Source organism: Ambystoma mexicanum, chromosome 1q, assembly GCF_040938575.1.
Source record: "Ambystoma mexicanum isolate Mex_15411 chromosome 1q, UKY_AmexF1_1, whole genome shotgun sequence".
NCBI lineage: Eukaryota > Metazoa > Chordata > Amphibia > Caudata > Ambystomatidae > Ambystoma > Ambystoma mexicanum.
In genome coordinates, this window is record NC_090922.1 from 1,188,612,642 (window position 1) to 1,188,628,888 (window position 16,247).

Genomic DNA, 16,247 nt, shown 5'->3' on the forward strand with positions numbered 1-16,247 from the left:
CGACCTTGCAGGGCTGCAATACCCCAATACCCTTGGACTTCAAGTCAATGTGCGGTGCACAGTCTTTCGAATTCCAAAACGTGCTGAATCTTTGGTGGCATCCCGCTGGAACTTCAGAGACTGGATTGAAGTCCAAAAAGTCACCTCTCCAGAGTGCTGGACCCAAATAAATGACGAGAATCCGTCCAGCGATATTCAGTCTTTTCCTGGCTCCTGAAAAAAAAAACACCAAAACCAGAGCTGCATCCCGCCACACAGACACTCTTGCTTGGAGCCTTCCCCGTTGATCCCTTCTGCAAAATCCCTTCCTGTTTCCTGTCTTCTGCCTTCATGACAAGGAATTAATTGACCAGGTTTTTGGCTGCAGGTCTTGTAGACGTCCAGCTGCAAACTACTCTTCTGTGATGAGGTACTGTGTTGACTTGGGTGTTACTTACCTGAAGCCTTGTGCGATTCCTGTGTAGCTTTTGGGGTGTTTCATGTGATTGGGAATCCTCATCTAGTTCACACAGGCCCACTGGTGGAATCCTTCTAGGTTGTCGTCTCTGAAGTTCCTGGACCCTAACTAACTCTTGAGTGAACTACTTACTTCTTTTGAAGAGACTTCCTCAGGAACTCTGGCTTTTCCTGCAACTGAACCCTATTTCACCCTGCCTGTTGCTGACACCTAGACCGTCAGGATCCCTCTTCTGCCTCTGAGAGAACTCATGCAATAGACTAGGGAAGGACTGGATAAGAACAATATTCTGTCTTGTGTTAAAAAGTTACTTAGTCACTTACTTTTGAAAGAGTTGGTTTGGTAACCTTCCCTCCTGAAATATGAACAGTTAAAGTTCTTACTGTCCTTTGAATGTTTTTTGCCATTCTGAAAAGTATATATAAGGTTATTTTACTCACCTGTGAATTGATTTCCCCACTTCCCAAAATGTATGCTGTTGGTTTCACTTTTTGGCTTCACTTTACTATTTCTATTTGGAAATGAATGTGTAAGTTCCCCAACTGGGCCTTGCTTCCCCTAACCTTCTGTATAGCCTGTTTAGAATAAGTCTGCCTTGGGTTTTACTTATCTTAACTAGCTAGCAATTCTTAATAAGTGTATTGTGGGTTTACTAACCTTGGTCTGCCTTGTCCCATCCTAAAATAAGTTAGTGTGTTACTTACTTTAGTCTGTGTTCCACTGATCAGAAAAAGCAACTGTAATAGTTTATTACATTAGGTCTTACTCACCTAGTATAACTGAAGGTTATCCTAAATGTAGTTGTAGGTTCATCCTTTTCCAGGTATTTGTGTACCACTACTGAGAAATGTATACTTGTAACACTGGGTGTTCCTCCCGTGAATTGGCTTAAACCATTTCCAAAATAGTCACAGGGTCCATTACTTAACTTGAAATACTGCTGTTTTCCTTAAGTGTTACAGGGTTTTACTGACCCTGATTTGCTTAGTGCGTTCAAAAATAGTTGGTGTGTATTAATACTTGTCACTGAGTAGCTTAAGGCCAATCCTGAAAATATAGGAGGTGATTTAGTAACTCTGAATTGAGTTCTAAAAAGTAAGGTTGCAAGGAATACTTGTAACAGAGTTGGTTTGTGATTTCACTACCCTTGAAATACTAACTGTATTCAAAAAGTATATATACCCTGGTTTTACTTCCCAAGAATAGCTGATTGCATTCTGAATGTGTAATAGGTTTGACGTACCTTGACTATTTATTGCATTCTTAATAAAGTTATACTTTGGGTTGTATCTCTTAAGTATTGAGTTGGTTTTTATAATTGTGTTTTTGTATATAATGTGATGGTACTTATTTACCCAGGATTCATCTTGGTCTACTTCTATTTAAATCATTTTTACAATACATAGTGTTTCAGTGTTTCTTTGGACCAAATGTATGCTACAATTTCATTGTACGAAGCTACAGCCCTCCCTCCTAAAATCAGCCTGGCTGCTCTGTCCATGCCACCTCATTCTCAGGTGGTGCAGCCTTATACTAAGAGTGGCGCTTATGTATTGCCTCAGATGTCTGGTTTTATGAAGTGTTAGTACAACTTTAGAAAAACTGTCCTAACATCGACAATAACATTCACAGACTAATGGCTTGGACAAAGGACCTTCTCCTGAGTAGAGAATAGATTTAGGCGATTTGCGCTCTGATGACCCTGGTACGTAGCCAACTACATTATACCGTTTTGAAAGTACAAATAACTATTTGAAAGGGCCTGAACAGAGAGCTCCACTGTTTGTGCATGTTTTATCTGTGCAGATGAGCACACATTTTCTGACTCGCTGGTTTAAAGGCCGCAAGTCAGAAATATAGCATTCTGTTTCCGGTTTAAGGAAAATACTGGCTGTTTCGAGATTCTGGTGGAAATCTAGAACTACCACAGTTGCAAATGGAAGAGGTTACAGTAGTTTCTCTTTTTCCTATGTTCGGAGGATTATACACTGCCATACAGTTAGGCAAAAGGATTTGCCACAAACCTTCTCCAAATCACCTAGCAGTACAAATGTCTGACCTGTCAAGGGCAGTTCTCAAGAGGGCATTAAGACTGTGAGGTTAGTAACACTTACCATTCAATAATGTACTGTTTCTCTAACCTTGGTGTGGACATTCCCTTACCAGTATTTTTTTCACTGGATCACCACAATCCCTTTATGATCAAGCTGCTTGTGCCATTTGCTCCTCAATGGTTGAAAATGTTTTTGAAAAAATAATCGGGTGACAGTGGACAGCCTAGCAATTGGGCGTTTTGCATTGGAGGTCATAAGACTTTCTTTTTTAGCTTCCTTGCTAAGAAATGCAGGCTCCTTCCAGTGGGATGAATTGTTTGTATCGTACCATTTCTCTCCTCACGAGGAGATTGTGTTGCACCCATGTTGCTTTTTGTTCGACCTTATTTGTCACTCTTCTGACTCTTGATTGCACTTCTTTATGACTCTGTGATATGTGGTGATTGACGAATTGTCTTGTATTATGAATTGTATAATGCTTTTATGACATTTTTCTCTCAAATTAAAGTGGTATAGATTGAAATATTTATGATGGATTTACAGTTTCAATGTAAGCTACGGTTTTAAAAATGTTTTGTGCTTTATTTCCTGGCATGCTCCACCATAATCATATTTCAAATGAGGATTGGCACTTTTAATGTATAGCCAGAAGCAAACCATTTCATGCCCTTGTCCACATGCTGTTACCATATTTCCTAAAAGTACTTTCACTGTATTTTTATGAAATCTGTAGGTAGCAATGTTTATCATTTTTCTTTTTCCATTTGTAATCAAGCACTGACTCTTTTGCAATTAAAATTCCTTTCTTTTAGTGAAAAACAGGCAACCAGCATTCCAAATGAAATTTTCAATGCAGTAGAAAATATTTCAATCACTACTGTAAACTTCAGCAAAAATCAGCTTACAGAGGTTCCTCAGAGGTATGTCTTAATTGCACAGGCTCTTTTTTTAGGTACAGTTTGCGGTAAGTCGTCTTATGTTCATTTTGACTAATCCTTTAATAAGGTGTTTACAAAAAAGACTAACGCTGAATTAAGTGAAGCATTTACTCTGATGTGCTTAAGGTTTACTGTTGAATTGGGCAACACGATGGGTATGCATTCCAGAATATTGGGGGTGGTGACGAAGAATGCACTAGCAAATCTGCTACAATGGCTGCATCTTTTTAAGGGACATCGGGCAAGATTGGGAGCATCCATATTTCTCCAGCATTGGATCTTTCATAGATTCACATGCTTTCAACATACCCCGTCAGGCTGGGAATCCTCAGTTACACACTTGCTACTTTATTATTATAAAGGAAAAATCGGGAGTGTTTTGTAGTCTGTCCACTTCATTATGGGTGTTTTTAGCCCCATCCAATTGGACGTCAAGTACCAAGCCCCCCACCCGTATGGTCTAGAGGCCATCTTCAGATTCTAACCCCACGTTATGCTTAGAGGAGTCCTCACACCGTTCTACAGAGAGAAAAACTTCAACCATAGAAATATTTCACAAGAGACAGATAAAATAGATAAGTCAATAGATTTGTACTTTAACAGCATGGAGAGCCGATCTAAGAACTCTTTATTTAAAGAATGTGTCACATGTGGCATACAAAACGTGCATAATCTTAAAAAATGTATTTATTGTCTACATCCCAACCACACCATGGATTATTGATCTGATATGGCATTTATAATGCGCCTATACACAAGTGTTTCAAGGCGCGACGACGCAAGGGGGCGGGGGAACAGAGGGAAGACCGAGACAATGATCTTACTAGGCCAGGTAACATTGAGATCGCGCAAGTACAAGGGAAAGGGGAAGGGGAAAGGTGCGGAGGGGGAGGGGGCAGTGCAGTACATGGGGTCGACAGTAAAAATAAATAGAATAAATAAAAGCAATAAGTAAAGAGTGCGGCCAGCTAATGGCAAGGTTAAGTGCAGACATCAGGTGTCAAGTGCTGGTATGGCACTGTAGGCATACAGAAAACAGTCCCCAAGTGCAGGGGTTGGCAGGGAGGCAGTGCAGGTGTGCAACTGGTCGGGGAGGGGACCTGGGTCAGAGATCAGAGGGTAGCCAGTTGACCAGTGCAGATTCGGTTTCAGCCAGGAGTTCAGCAGGGGAGAGGAGGAGGGAAAGCAGAAGCAAAGAGGAAGGTTTTGAGGTGCTTCCGGAATTGGAGATAGTTCTCCTCAAGTTTCAGGGAGGCTGTTCCGGAGGGTGGCCCCAGCTGAAGAAAGAGATCTACCACCAACTCGTTGCTTGGAGAAGCAACTGACCCTGAGGGAGTTGGAGGCGGATAAGCGAAGATCTTGAGAAAGAAGATATTTAGGAAGAGCGAGTTGAAGGTATTGAGGCCCCAGGCCCCAGAAGGCCTTGTGGACAATGCAGAAGGTTTTGAACTTAATCCTCGCAGCCACTGGGAGCCAGTGCAGAGATTTCAGTCCTGGAGAGATGCGATCCCTGGGCTTGAGGACAAGTCTCGCAGTCCTGTTCTGCATGGTTGCAGAGGGCAGAGAGTAGAAGCAGGCAGATTTATAAAGAGAGATGCCAAAGATTTAATGCAAAAACACTAAGACAGGCATAGGAGGCTGCTGTGCTGGCTCACTGTGAGCAAGTACACCTCCCTCTCCCTTTGAGGCAGAGTCCTCAAAACCTGTGGCAGCAGGACAAACACCTTTAAACGTCCTCTACCAACCTCAAAAGGGGTCTAGATTAGAGGAACTATTGCAAAGGCCAGATATTCCTAAAAGGCATAAACCCGCCGGGTGTCCGAATGAAACTCAGTTGACTACCCAAGTCTCAACAACTACGGTTAAGGTTCTGTTGATAATATCATTCCATTTAAAGGTCACAACTCGACGACGAAAGACTTGTCAACGATCGTCCACGGACTCAAGGCGCCATCACCAAAGGTCTTTGACTCGACAACGGGACCGTTGACAATCGCCCATGCAAGCGGATCCAAAACACCATCGACAAAGTTGTTCACAACACAGCCAACAGGATGCTCATTAATGAATACTGAAGGGGCAAATACGACCAAGCCATTGATGAGTAAATGTTTTTTGATGCGTAAACTGGTAAAACTTCACCCAAGCACCAATCCCCAGTGAAGGAAAAGTCACCAACTGTAGTCGTAAACATTTCGATAACGGCAATTGCACCTCACCACCATTCTTCAACTTTGCTGACGAAGGAAACACAAAGAGGCACATCACCGACAATTGTAATATCGTCAGCAATATCTACTCCTACCCCATCAACGGAAAACTGAGTCAGTGCCCTATCAAGAAAAACATAAAGATAACGAACCAACAGCAAAAGTCAATGTTAAGACACAACAGTTGCATTCTCCACAGCTCTATCGCCGGGTTCTGAACTAATGCCCGATCAGATACTGCAGCACGTCATCGACTCAGAATTTGAACATGAATACTTCCCCAGATTTTCAGATTCCAATGACTGATTCAGCCAGGCGAAGGAAGGGGTCTATAATCGTCTGCTCTATCATCTCCATGATTTTATTTATTTTATTTATTTGTTTATTTTTAATGCGCCGGTAGCTCGCAAGCCTCGTGGCACAGAGACACGAACACAAGGACAGACAGGTGTTGGACGAGGACAGCTTATGAGACACATGCATTCCGACTATAATTTTACAGTGGGGTTTAACTCAAGATGTGTTTTCAGTTGTTTACGGAAGTGCAGGTAATTCGTTTCCAGTCTCATGTTGGCAGGGCTACCCTATCTTCAACTTTCAGCCAGTGAAGCTGTCTACTGGCATCGCTGATGTGGTCAAATCTTGACTTTTGCTTGATGATTCTCACTGCATTGTTCTGGATGAGTTGGTAGCTGTTTAGTCATTGTTTATTAGCACCTAGAATGAGTGCATTGCCTTAATCCAGGCGTGAGAGTATAGTAGCCCCTGCAATGATGGCGCAATTGTCTTCCGAAAGATATGGTTTCATGGCTTTCAGCAATCTAAGCTAATAAGAGCAGTTTTCTTTTATGTATTGTGCTTGGGCTTCGGGTCCCAGTGATGTTTCAAGCATCCTTCCCAAAGTTTTAACTTTACTCAAGACTTGAATTTGGGTGTCTTATCTGAAACAAGCCATATACGAGAGGTAGTTTGGCTCTAGCTTGGTGTGAGCCAAATACCATTAGCTCTGTTTTTTTGCTATTTAGACACATCCAGTTTTGCATCCATCCATGATTCTACTATGTTGTAGGTTGTGGATAAATGTGAACTGTCTTTCTTGTAGTCCCCGCTCAATTCAATCACCACCCGAGTATCGTCAGCGTAATTGGTGAAGAATATGACCCTGCGTATCACTGATCAGGCCCTGTCCTGGCTGACCTCGTTCCCCTCTGATCAACCCTCCCAGGTCCAACTTGAGGTCTTCCTTTCCTCTATCTCACTCTCTACCTTTTTTGTTCCCCAGGCGTCTAACCTCTCTCCCTGGCTGTTCAACCAATACCTGGCACCTCTCGCCCACCGCATTGCTGCTCTCTGCTCCAACTTTCAGTGCTTTGCGGATGACACTGAAATCATTTTCAGGCTCCCCTCTGCCACCTTTTCTCCTTTTCTCATCTCTGACTGTCTGTCTGCTATCCAGGAGTGGTGTGCCGCCAACTATCTCGGCCTTATGCCAGTAAGACGGAGATTATCCTCATCGGCACACCTGCAACCTCCTTTCCTGTCACTCTCTGGCCGGCCTCCCTTGGCCCTATTCCTGCTCCCAACTGTGAGGCTAAGAACCTCAGGGTCATTTTCTCCTCACATCTCTGACGTCTCTAAGAAGGCAAACTGCCAACTTCACCTCCTCCGAGGTATTCTTCCTTTCCTCTCCTTCCCCCCAGAAGCTCACTGTCTCTAGAGCTCGGTTTCTCTAGGCTGGACTACTGCAACAGCCACTTTCTAAATGTGCCTGCTTCTACTCTCCACCCTCTGCAACTCATCCAAAACAGGACTGCAAGCCCAGGGATCGGATCTCTCCAGCACTGAAATCTCTGCATTTGCTCCCAGTGGCTGCACGGATTAAGTTCAAGACTCTCTGCATTGTCCACAAGGCCTTCTGGGGCCTGGTTCCTCAATACCTCCAACTCTCTCTTCGTAATACCTTCCTTCTCTTCTCCAACTCCTTCAGGGTCAGTCGCTTCTCCAAGCAACGAGTTGGGGGTAAATCTTTCATCGGCTGGGGCCTCCCTCTGGAACAGCCTCCCTGCCTCTCTGAAACTTGAGCAGAACCATCTCCGGTCCCGGAAGCACCACAAGACCTTCCTCTTTGCTTCTGCCTTCTCTCTTCCTCCCTCTCTCCAACTGATTTCCTGTCTGATACTGCACTGGTCACCTGGCTACCGTCTGATTCTGGCCCCTTGTTCCTGCTTGCACGGTTGCACACCCACACTGCCTCCCGGCAACCCTTGCACTTGGGTCTGTATCTGTAACCCTACAGTCCCCCTATCTGCACTTTTGGACACCTGCTGTCTGCACTTACCCTTGCACCTGCCACCTGCTGGCAGCATTTCTTGTTATTGTTTTGATCCCATGCACAGCACAGCCCCCTCCCCTTTCCCCTGGCACGTTTCCCCTCTCCCCCTCCCCTGCACTTGCGCAATCTCAATTGCACTTGGCCTAGTAAGATCGTTCTCTGTCCTCCCTCTGTACCCCCTTCCTTGCCTCGTCGCACCTTTAAACACTTGTGTATAGACGCATTACAAAAGCCACATCATATCATACAAGGGCTGGTACCAGTCCCAAAGCCTGTTGCAGGCCCCAGCATAGACCTGCAGATGCTCCGCTCTATGCAAGTACTCACATCCTTGCAAACATTACTAGCTTAATTAGACAAACTTCTAGCAAATCTGCAAACACCACCTCCTCTCCCACAAAGGGAAGTGGGCTCAATAGCTAGGCAGTGTACGCAGTGGTCAAGGTCACCGTTACGGAAAAACCCAGATGAAGTTCAACTCCACCCACGAGCAAGGTCACCCGCCCTAAGAATGCAGGCCCCTGCCCGGCGGAGTCATCGGAGCACCAAACAATTCCCAGACGGGAAGACCTGGAACAGGTTGAATTATCAAAATCAGACGGCGACGCAAGGGACACAGATTCCACATCTGTCTTGGTAACTACATTTGAGACACGGATAACGATTTACCAGAGGAACCAATCAAATAATCTGATGAGGTGGGAGCGGTGTACACAAAGATCACAAAAGCTTGTGAAGAGTTTGGCCTTGCATCATCTGAGGAGAAGGATTGATTCGTGTTTGACCTAACAGGAGAATAAAATCCATAATTTAAATCTTTATATTGGTTCATGTGTGGGAGTAAGGCCTCCTTCTCATGAAGAACCCTTTTTCAGAGCCGGCTCTCAATTAATGCCTTATGGCACAGCCTACTCTGGACTCGGTAGTTTCAGCAGTAGCAGGAAGGAAAGCTCAGACGCAAGGGTTGAAATGCGCAGTTCCTCCTGACAACGAGGGGCAGAAGACTGACGCCTTCAGTGAAAAGGTTCTGGCCATTGTAGCTGCAACGTTCAAAGCAGCCAAAGCCCTACGATCATGACTAGATACGATAGGGAGTTGTGGCACAGGATGGTACCCATCTTAAAGCACTTGCCTGAAGAAAAAAGTAAAGAAGCCATGGCCATCCTTCATACAGGCGAAGAAGCGTCAAACCATAACGATAACATAGTGGTTGACATTGCGGAAATGGGGTTCAAACAAATTGGTAATGGAGTAGTCCTCCGAAGACAAGGGTGGCTGTGCTGCACACACCTCCGCACAGATGTTTAGAATAAAGTGATCAACTATTCTGCCCCAAAAATGACAGGGGGTTAAAGGCAACAAAAACTGACACTGACAAGGCAAGTTTGATAACCTCGCTACAAGCCAGATGTACTTTTTGTCCCTTTAAAAGAAGCATCAGGTTGCTCATCAGCCTCTAAAAGAAGGGGGCAGGTCTTACCAATGTAGTTCTTACCAATGACACAAGTCGAAGGACTACCGAAACGTACCGAGGGGTAGACAGTCTTCGTCATCCACAAGAGGGAGACAGCTGAAACAGGCATGACTTAAAACCTGCAAATGACGAAACTCGGTCACAGGCCTGAGGGAACTTCAAACATCACCTGGCGGAAAGGCAACACATTACAACAGACGCATGTGTCCTGGCCATAATCTGACAGTCACATCCTGAAGTTTGCCAAAAAAAAAAAACTGTTCCAAAATATCAGACACGGCCCTATTTTAAAATCCTCTAACCCGAGGACCCAAAGATGCTAATTAAAAGAGCTATACAAAAAGTCCCAAAACAAGCCCAGGGCACAGGAGTTTACTCCTGCTACTTCTAGCAAAAAAGAAGCCAGATGGAAAATGGAGGCCAATTCTCAACATAAGGGCCCTAAACAATTACATCAAAGGACAAATGTAAAGATGCTCACCATAGCAGATGTTATGAAAGCAGTACAAACAACGGACTTTGTAGCGTAGTTGCATTTACAAGATGCCTATATTCATGTTCCAGTACACAAAGCGCACAGGAAGTGTCTGAGCTTCATGGTGGGCAGCGACCACTACCAGTTTAAAGTGCTACCGTTTGACCCCTGGCCTGCCCCTAAGCCTTTCATGAAATGCCTCGCACCTGTTGCAGCGTACATGCGGCAGCAGGGTCACCACATATACCCCTACTTAGATAATTGGCTATTGAGGGGAGCCACGTTACACGCAACATCAGTGGCAATGACAGACAGTGGAAACTTTTAGTGAGGGGTCAGAAATGAGAGAAGGACAAAGGGTTGCTATGTTATCACAAGAAGATATTTATTAAAAGAAACAGATTTGGAAAAATGCCTCTCTGGCCCTATACTAAAGAGGTGTTTCCCTGCCTATATACTTAAAAACTAAGAATCAGTCAGTATCAGGATGTCAATAACTAAAAAAAACTGTCCTTGTGTCCAAAACATCCTATCCTTGCCCTCACACTATAAACAAATGATAATGTGTAAGGAAAAATATCTTCAACTGGCCAAAAAGTGTTCACAAATAAAATAAGTATAGTTCCAAGCAAACATTTTCTTCAAGGCGTGAGCCTTTGGTTCCAGAGGGTGGGCCCGATTCTTAATTGTAAGAATAGTCACTTGTATGAGCGGTACCGTGACATCTTGTTTGGATTCACAAGATTACTGTTGAGGCAACCAAGTCTTTACAGTCGTTCTTTAATGAAACTTTCATTATAGCAGTGTCATTCATTAAGATCAAACTTTCCAGGGTTCAATAAATAAACACCAATCTTTCCTTTACTATTTCTTGGGGCTTGCAAATTGCCTGGTGTAATAGCCTGCCAGGTATTCACTTATGAGTTTCACTTGCCTGGTATACTCCCCTTAAAGGACTTTAGTATTTCTCAATTGCTTGCTGTCTTATTTGTCAGGATTCCTCATATATATTTAATTCGCTGGTGTCTTTGGTTTACCGCGACTTTTCATGTGCTCCTCGGTTTCATCAGTATTTGGAGATATGGCCCTCGGCTTGATAAATATATTCGTGGTAGGGTTTCTTTCAGTTTTGCCCAACATTCACATTTCAGATATTCACAGTTCATTGGTTTACTGCCTTTTGGTATTAATTACGCATTTCGTCGTAGTAACAAAGTTAAAATTTTTAAATTGCTGTTGGCGCGATCGCGGGAATGCCCCGGGGTCCCCACTGGCTTTGGGTAGACTCACTGGCTTTCTCCAGCGTCTCCGGTCGGGTTTGCGCTTCTGCAGCATGCTGCCGTCAGACGCTTTTCAATCTGAAGGCTTTAGACGTTCTTCTGGCCTCCCTCACAGCTCCACGATTGTACGTCTGCTGCCATCCGCAGCCTCTCAACTCACGGAGCACCCAGGACCTTCCACGCGTGTCCTGGAGTTCCCCCCTTCTCACCTGGGTCCCTTCTTTGCTGGAGTCCTTGGTCGCTGCCTTCTTGCAGACGGACCTGGTTTTGCACAAGGCTGACAAAAAATATCAAATCTCCTGTATTTAGACATTTCAGAGACCATAACCCCAACATCTCACAGATGAAAATGATCATATTGGAAGTACTACACCCACTCCCGAGGGGTGGCGATTTACGAAGAAAACTTTTACAAAGAGAATTTTTTTGGATTCAACGTCTTGACGCAATGACAACACTAGGCATGAATGAGGACTATTACCTTGGACCATTCCTCTGAAGTTTAAACATCTATAAAAAAAAAAAAACAATTGCTGCTATCTGATTAAACCTTATAGGTTACTATTGCTCCTTTGTTTTTAAATAGATTCTCCCATCCAACACACCCTAGCACTACTGGGGTATCAAATATTAGAACAAAAACCTTTATTTTCTTCACACATGAGTGTTTAGTTACATTATCTGCTGTCAATACACTTGTGATTTTCATCTTCAAGCAACTGCTTTTAGTGATGCTTTTGTTTTAGATTGTACACCCATACAATTGGGGTAGTGTTAACACAATGTCCTATATTTGTCAAACAGGCTCATAACATGTTAAAAAGTGTATAATGGTCGACATTAAGGTATCCATATCTTTAACCATTAATTATCAGGCAGGTACTCCATAACTATTTTACGTCTATGACCATGTCACCATGTAGGTTATTCTACTTATCATTGGGCTAAACACCCGCATTTACTCAAGCATGTCCTGTGGACCTTTGACAAGCAGACAAATAGATCCCACATTTACACAAAATTTAATTTGTATTTGTAGTCAAACGTGTAAAGTATGACGCTAGTTAAAATCCGGACAGCCATTTGCACCAAACCTATCACTGGCTTATCTTCTTCATTCTCCTCTCTAAGTATTTAAACACACATATAGAGATTTAACTTTGTTGACGTACAACGCGTTTGTGCGAATGACATCACTAAGTTAGGGTCATTATCTAAAATGTGGCATGCACTTTTTCCACCTTCATCGGAATTGTTTTCCTTTTATTTTCTACCTGAAACAAGACGACATGCCCCTTTGGGCACCTGATCGCCTAATATTACATGCTGTTTACACAGACATTTTCTCACGTTGTATGCACACGCGCGAACAACGTCACTCACTCCATAAATAAACAACAGTGACGTCACTCGCGCATGCGCGAGTGACGTCAGCATGTCCACAAGGTACATAAAGACGAGTTCCATCACTAAATGGCAGACGCCTCCACAGCCTTCGCCGGTCTATATGTTGCTCCATTTTGGGACCTATAAAATAAGAAGAGAAGTAAGTTGACTTGGACTAAATCACTTTTTTGGTATCACTTTGTTATGTAGAATCGAAATAAGATGCTTACTATTTTTATTCTGGCCACATAGCCTTAACTTGTTCGATGACAATTATTTTGGGAATTAAAACCCTGCTTCTTCCAATACTTTAATGTAGAATCACAATAAGATACTTACCATTTTCATTCTGGCCACATAGCCTTAACTTGTTCCATGACAGCTTTTCTAAAAAATACCCCGCTTCCCCCTACACTTACCTCTACCACCTTGTTTTTCAGGATATTCTTCTTGGAAACAGTTGATTTGGATTAGTTTTCTTCAAATGAGCCGTTTACCAGATTAAGATACCCAGTGACCTTTGACGGGTCAGCTCAACTATTGGACCAATTTTTTCAACCAAAGATTTGTAAGTGTGTTTTCACTTATACATAAACCTGACAACCAGTTATTTATATTCTTGGCATTAAGACAGCGACTTTCTCTTTATCTGAATATTGCACCTTAGACCAGATCTCACGACAGGTCAAGAACAAACTTTGCGAAACCATTTTAGGAACACTTTCGTCTATGGCCATACAAGACACTTCATCTTTTTTGGCCTGTTTTAAATAGGTAAGAACAACTAGCTGTAATTGTTCCCTATGTGACAACTTCAGTTTATCCATTTTTGTTCAGAAACACCTATAGCATTGAATTACTCTCACTGTGACTAGCACATACAGGCATTTAGCACCAGTAATAACCTGGTGTATGAAAAATTCATCTGTTTGATTCAAATTAAGAGATTTAAGTTTTTGACAATTTTTAGAAACAGTTTCACTCTAAAGGCAGGTGAATATTGGCTGTTAGACATTCTAAAATAATTGAGTTCATTAGAACTATGCACTGTACACTTTAAGTCCAGGATCTGAGTGTTGACATGTAACTCAGAGATGTCCTCGAATTGAGGTTGTCTTTTGAAATTGTTGTTTTCGAAATTACTTATTGACTAAAAATATTATATTGTTTAAATTTAAAATGTTTCTTTTCTTTATAGAAATGTTATTCTTAAAGAAAAAATGCCCCTGATGAAGAGTTGTTTGCTACTCGAAACGCGTTGGGCCTACCATCCTGTACGAATAATAAATTGTATTGTTTTTGAATTTATCCTTCAAGTTGTCAAAATGTAATTATTTGGTGAAATGTTGAATATATATCTAAAAAGCCTTAAAAAGACTTCATCTTTACCGATTCTCTAATCACCATTAGGCTTTGGCCTTTTAGAAAGTGTGCAGGGGACGAAGCTTTCCTAATAGGAAAACACTTTTTTGTCCTCTATCTCCAGCCTAGGTACCAAGGCTGAGCACCTCTCACCTGCACCTTTACTTTACTTAACATCTTTTGATATATAAAAAATATATAACTAATATGCAATAAGATCGTCCAAATCAGAGTGTTCTTAGTGTGTTGTCCACGTTTCCTGTTATGCTTAAGGTTGCAAGCTGCAACATTGTATGAAGAAGGAACTTGTATACAATTTAACTTTATGAAACCAAAATAGGTACCAGCTACAGCGTGGTCTGGCGCCACATGGGTGATCACTCAAAGGTCTCCGTTTGGTACCCTCCTGAGCGTGTAAAAAATCTTGAACTGTGACATCGAAGTGGTCCTGTAGCAGGTTAAGTTGAATCCTGTGCACATTGGAAAGTCTTAGATTGTCTGTAAACTGAAATTGGTCTGTGCCCGGCTGAGGTGGGGGTATCCTAGCTGAACATTAACTCTTATATTATTTTGCTAACGGATGAAACCCCTGCGACAAGCTACTGTTTACCGCGACTATCCCTGTCGGCACACTATATAAGGCAAAACCCCTTTTTGAAGTTATCGCCTAGTCCGGATTTGCTCATTACCTTTCTCAGAAAAGCCCACTCTACAGTGTCAAAGGCTTTATCCTCATCCAAGGCCATCACAATCGCGGGTAGCTTCTTTTTGTGAGGCATGTCAATAAGGTCATGTATGCGCCTAGTGTTGTCTGCCGCCTGCCTATCCGCCACAATCCCCGATTGATCACCTGACACCAAATCCACAAGTACCCCATCCAAGTGTTCCACCAGGATTTTGGCTTAAAGCTTCCTATCTATATTTAGTACTGCTATGGGTCGGTACTATGCGCAAAAACCTAGGTCCTTATCCTCTGTATTTTACTGCGATCCTTTCATCTTCCATCGAGCTCGGGATCACTCCCTCTTTACAGATAGTGTTGAGCAGTGCATGTAGCTGGCCCAGAAGTACCTTTTGTAAATGTCTTGTAAAGATTCGGGGAGTACCCATTTAAACCCAGGCGTTAGTCTTCTTCAGGGAGACAATAGCTTTCAAGATCTCTTCCTTTATTATTCCCCACCCCCAGCGCCTGCCTATGGACCTCTGTCACCACTGGTAGCTTGCACTCATCTAGGAAGGTATCCATCTCATCCCGAGATGGGGAGTCGGAGAGATATAGGTCTTGTTTCTCTAGTTCCTATGTGGCCCTGTTTTCTGTTTGTAGCTCACAAACAACCTCTTCTATTTGCTCTCGCTTTGAGCTTCAAAGCTAATAGTCTGCCTGCTCTGTTCCCATGCTTGTAGTATTGCTGTGTCACTTTCATCAGGGTGTATTCCACCCTGTTTCCCTCTATTGTGTTAATCTGCCCTCGGATCATCTAAATATCTGTGAGCCAGTGACACCGTACTGCCGCTCTAGTTCCTTCAATTGGGGCAGTAGGTGCTCTAGCTGCAGTTGTCTCACTCAACGCATTCCGGCACCTTTCATGATCATTACCCTCCTTATACTGGCTTTGAATGCGTCTCACCATATTGCTTTGCTTTTCTCTACCTGGGCATTCTCTCTAAAGTAGTGCTCAATGCTCTCACTAATCTCCTTCCAGCAGATGGGGTCATGTAGTAGCGATGGGTTTAATTTCCAGTAATTGGAGCTTTGTTCCCTAGGACGCAGATCCCATGTGATGTGAACAGGAGCATGATCTCAGAGCGTGATTGCCTCTATTGTAGCGGTTTCCAGCCTGAGTCGAATTCCGCACCCCACCATGATGGAGTCTATTCTGGAATATATTTTGTGTACATGAGAATAGAAGCAGTCCCTAACTACCGGATTGGCGTGCCTCCATGTATCCACCAGACATGTCTCAACCAGACCCTTCAATAGGTGTTTAGAGGGTTGAGTTGTGACACTGTAAGTGCCTCTGGAGACATCCCAGTTAGGATCAAACGTCATATTGATGTCCCCAGCTAATATCATGTCCTCATTTGCAAATTCTACAAACTCCTGTAGGACCTTGCTGCAAAAGGCATTCTGGCCATTGTTCGTGGTGTATATTGACGCTACTGTTAATGGTGGTCCATTGAACCATCCCTCTACAAACAGGAACCTCCCCTCCTTATCTGCCTTGTACTTCACTAACATAAATTGGACGATCGTGCTCACTAGGATACCCACTCCCTTG

The 16,247-nt window shown here is 43.1% G+C and overlaps 1 protein-coding gene across 1 annotated transcript in view; it reads left to right on the plus strand.

The window, feature by feature from the left end:
* The window catches only part of LRRC40 (leucine rich repeat containing 40), a 1,512,829-nt gene that overhangs the window by 1,164,353 nt on the left and 332,229 nt on the right, over positions 1-16,247 (plus strand). Inside the window, exon 11 of the mRNA XM_069641925.1 lies at positions 3,324-3,431. Within this exon, the coding sequence (XP_069498026.1) occupies positions 3,324-3,431 (108 nt within the window). The remainder of the gene's footprint in view (positions 1-3,323; positions 3,432-16,247) is intronic.